At 60.1% G+C, this 2,904-nt stretch overlaps 1 protein-coding gene across 9 annotated transcripts in view; it reads left to right on the top strand.

The window, feature by feature from the left end:
- The window catches only part of LOC123522617, a 20,598-nt gene extending 18,372 nt beyond the window's left edge, over positions 1-2,226 (top strand). For 3 of the 9 annotated variants that reach the window (XR_006680856.1, XR_006680857.1, XR_006680850.1), the window contains 2 exons: positions 400-492; positions 1,684-2,226. Coding sequence is in view for 1 of the 9 variants with exons in the window: in XM_045298435.1 (XP_045154370.1) it covers positions 400-492; positions 1,912-2,061 (243 nt within the window). In the remaining 8 variants the exon portion in view is untranslated. The remainder of the gene's footprint in view (positions 1-399; positions 493-1,683) is intronic. The other 6 variants (XR_006680854.1, XR_006680852.1, XR_006680855.1 and 3 more) reach the window with 4 other exon arrangements.
- The last annotated feature ends 678 nt before the right edge of the window (positions 2,227-2,904 follow it).

The following is a 2,904-nucleotide window of genomic DNA, read 5'->3' as shown; positions in this document are numbered from 1 at the left end:
GTACGGTTGCTAGGAGATCCTGGCTCCGTCTGGGCTGGGGAGGGCGGGACAGGCAGACAGTTCCATCTGGACGCCCCCTCCCCCACGAGGGGAGGGCCACGTGCTGAGCCTCACCCACCACCCCGCCCTGCCCCAGCCCTGACAGACAGGCGGCTCCTCTGCCCTTGCCCCCAGTCCTGCCAGCCTCAGGGATCTGGCTCCTGGGCCGTGGGGCATCTGGAAGGGAGCTGAGTGCAGAGGGTTGCAAGCTGGGACGCCAACCACAAGCTTGGGGTTCGAAACCACCGACAGGGGCTCTCTTCCTTCCCTGGTCCCACCTAAGGAGCTGCGGTTCACCCACGGGGGTGGGGGTGGGGCGTGGGGACTGCAGGACAGTGGGTTTGGTTTATTTTTCTTAAGGAGCGGCTGACTCACCCCAGTGTCTTCGTGGGAACCCATGCAGCCAGGAAAGAGGCCAGCAGCCCTCGGGGACACAGGCTTCTAGGCCCCCAGGTCTGGAGGGGAGAGTCCTTACCTTTGGAGAGCTCCCAGTACAGTGGGCCAGGCTAACCTCCCATGCCCACTGCCCACAAGTGGGCACTGGGCAAAAGTGGGCATTTGGTGGGGGTTGGGGGTGCACGGGGAGGAAGCAAGGCTGATGTGAGTGTTGGGCATCCAGTGGAGAAGTGGGGGAGGTGAGCTTCTGGAAGACAAGCTAACCCTGGGGCCTCCAGAGCTGCAGAGCCCTGGCCTCCCCAGTCACTCGGGAACAGGGGAGTCAAGGGAACGGGGTGTGGAGGGCTCGCCTGGTCTCCCTCATCTTCTCTGGACGCAGCTTCCCCACCCAAGCAAGGAGGGACCTGCCTCTGACCCAGCACCCACCTTGCTGGACAAGGTCTTTCTTAGCTAAGGTGACCAGACGTCCCGCTTTTGCCGGGACAGTCCCGATTTTTAACAATTTGTCCCGCAGCGTTTTTAAAAAGCCCCGATTTTTGGAAAGAATGCACGACAAGCTAGGGTATATGGTTTTCAGCTGCCATGTGGCTATTTTGCCAGGAAAGGAGTTTTATCAATGGTGTCCCGCTTTTGTCCCGCTTTACCAATGTTAAAATCTGGTCACCTTGTATTTAGCCCTTCTCTCCATTAACCTGCCAACAGGCCTGAAACTGGGTGGCATGCTAACCTGCCCGGAGGGTCGCTAGGTGTTGACGGCAGTGTTTCCATGGACCCCAGAGCTTGAGTTCTCCCACCCCTCACCCCCCACACACCCCACACCCCACCCCCGAGCCTTCCTTCCACCGACTGTGCCCCCAACAGGACTCAGCCAGGGGCGGTCAGGGTCACAGAGAGGGCCAGCTGGTGTTGTGTGCCACCAGGTTGATTCCAGCTCAGAACCACGCGGTGGGACATAGGGGCACTGCCCTGATGGGCGTCCTATGGAGAGCAGACCCCGGGTCTTTCCTGCCGTGGCCACTGGGCAGGTCCAAGCCTCCCCTGGCAGTTGAGTGGCACCAGGGCACTCACTGGAGGGCAGGGTGAGGCCTGGGGTACAGGGATGGAATCTGAGGAATGTAAAACCATCCTGGAGGGTTAAGACAGGACTGGGAACGGGAGGTCACGGGGCTGGGGAGGAGGTCACTACCATCCTCCCAAGGGCAGCCTCCACCCTGCCTCCCAAGCTCTTCTAATCTCTCACATGCTTAGGATCTGAGTGCCCCTGGGCCCGAGCGCACCTGACCCGTTCACCCTCTGCCCCGCGCCTGATGACAAAGCCCAGAAGAGACGCCTACATCAGCCTTCCTAGTGGACCTTCCCCAGGTGGTCCCCTTTCCCAGTTGAGGGGTTCTCCCTACAAGCCCGTCCCCCAGTTCCTGGCATGTTCTTCAACCAAAGAGTATCTTCATTTTCCCTTTTCACATCTTTTCTTAGTAGATTTGCAAGAAGACGCTGTTCCTCCTGCCTGGCTGGGTTCCTGGGAGAAGCCCTCCCGGAGGGTCCAGGCAGTGGACCAGCTCCTCCAGGCCGGATCGGACGGAGCAGAGCGAACAGGAGATTCCAGCCGCCAGCCTGGACTGCCCATGACCCCCGAGGTCGGCTGACAGAGACTTTGCTTGACCCATGGCGCCCGAGTGTGTGCTCGCTGCCTGTCCTCGCCCGCCCCACCCACCTCGTGTCGTCCCAGCCGGGCCCTCGCGGTCCCCTGCATGGAAGTCCCATCTCCTAGCTAATAAAGACTGTTGCACATTGGACCACGATCCTGTGACAGGGGTGGCTCAGGAGGGTGGGAAGGGCCTGAATGGGGGGCCCTGCACTGAGGGGGTGGGAGGGGTGGGAGCCAACACCCAGCTGGGAAAGCTTCACTACAACGGACTTCCGCTCATCGGGGAAGGGCTGGCATGCCCCGTGTACTTGCCCCCCTCTCTCAGCCACCCCAAGGCCCTGGAGAACTCCAGCCGTGAGCGGTCAGCCCCAACTCCAAGAGCATGCTTGTGCACCCCTCAGCCATGTGCCCTCCCAAGGAGCAAGAGACTGGTAGGAGGTGCTGCTTGCACCCTCCAGACTGACTGCTGTGTGCCAGGTCACGGGTGGCCCTCCTCAGAACTGACCCTCCTGATTCAAACAGCACAGAGAGGGAGCTCCCTCCCCTACAAGTCCACCCGCTCCCCCATGCCCACCCACAGGGAAAATAGAAGGGGATATTTAGTAAGAAGGATTCGTGTTAGATAGCAGGTAGGTTGGATAACAGCAATAATCAGAGCCGGGAAGGGACTCTTACCAGTGTCGGGGCTTTCCCCGTGGAGTATGCCATTAGTATAGGTCTATGCTCATTTACTTTGACTCTAGTGGTTATGTGATGGGCTGCAAGCGCAAGGCAAAAGGATGCTTTCTCGTCAGACACCATGGGGCAGGTCCATCCTGTGCTAC

This window comes from Echinops telfairi, unplaced genomic scaffold (genome assembly GCF_000313985.2).
Source record: "Echinops telfairi isolate 266 unplaced genomic scaffold, ASM31398v2 ScPeMD7_7425;HRSCAF=8463, whole genome shotgun sequence".
Lineage (NCBI taxonomy): Eukaryota > Metazoa > Chordata > Mammalia > Afrosoricida > Tenrecidae > Echinops > Echinops telfairi.
The sequence above is the reverse complement of the archived record's forward strand: the minus strand, read 5'-3'. Positions and strand labels throughout refer to the sequence as shown.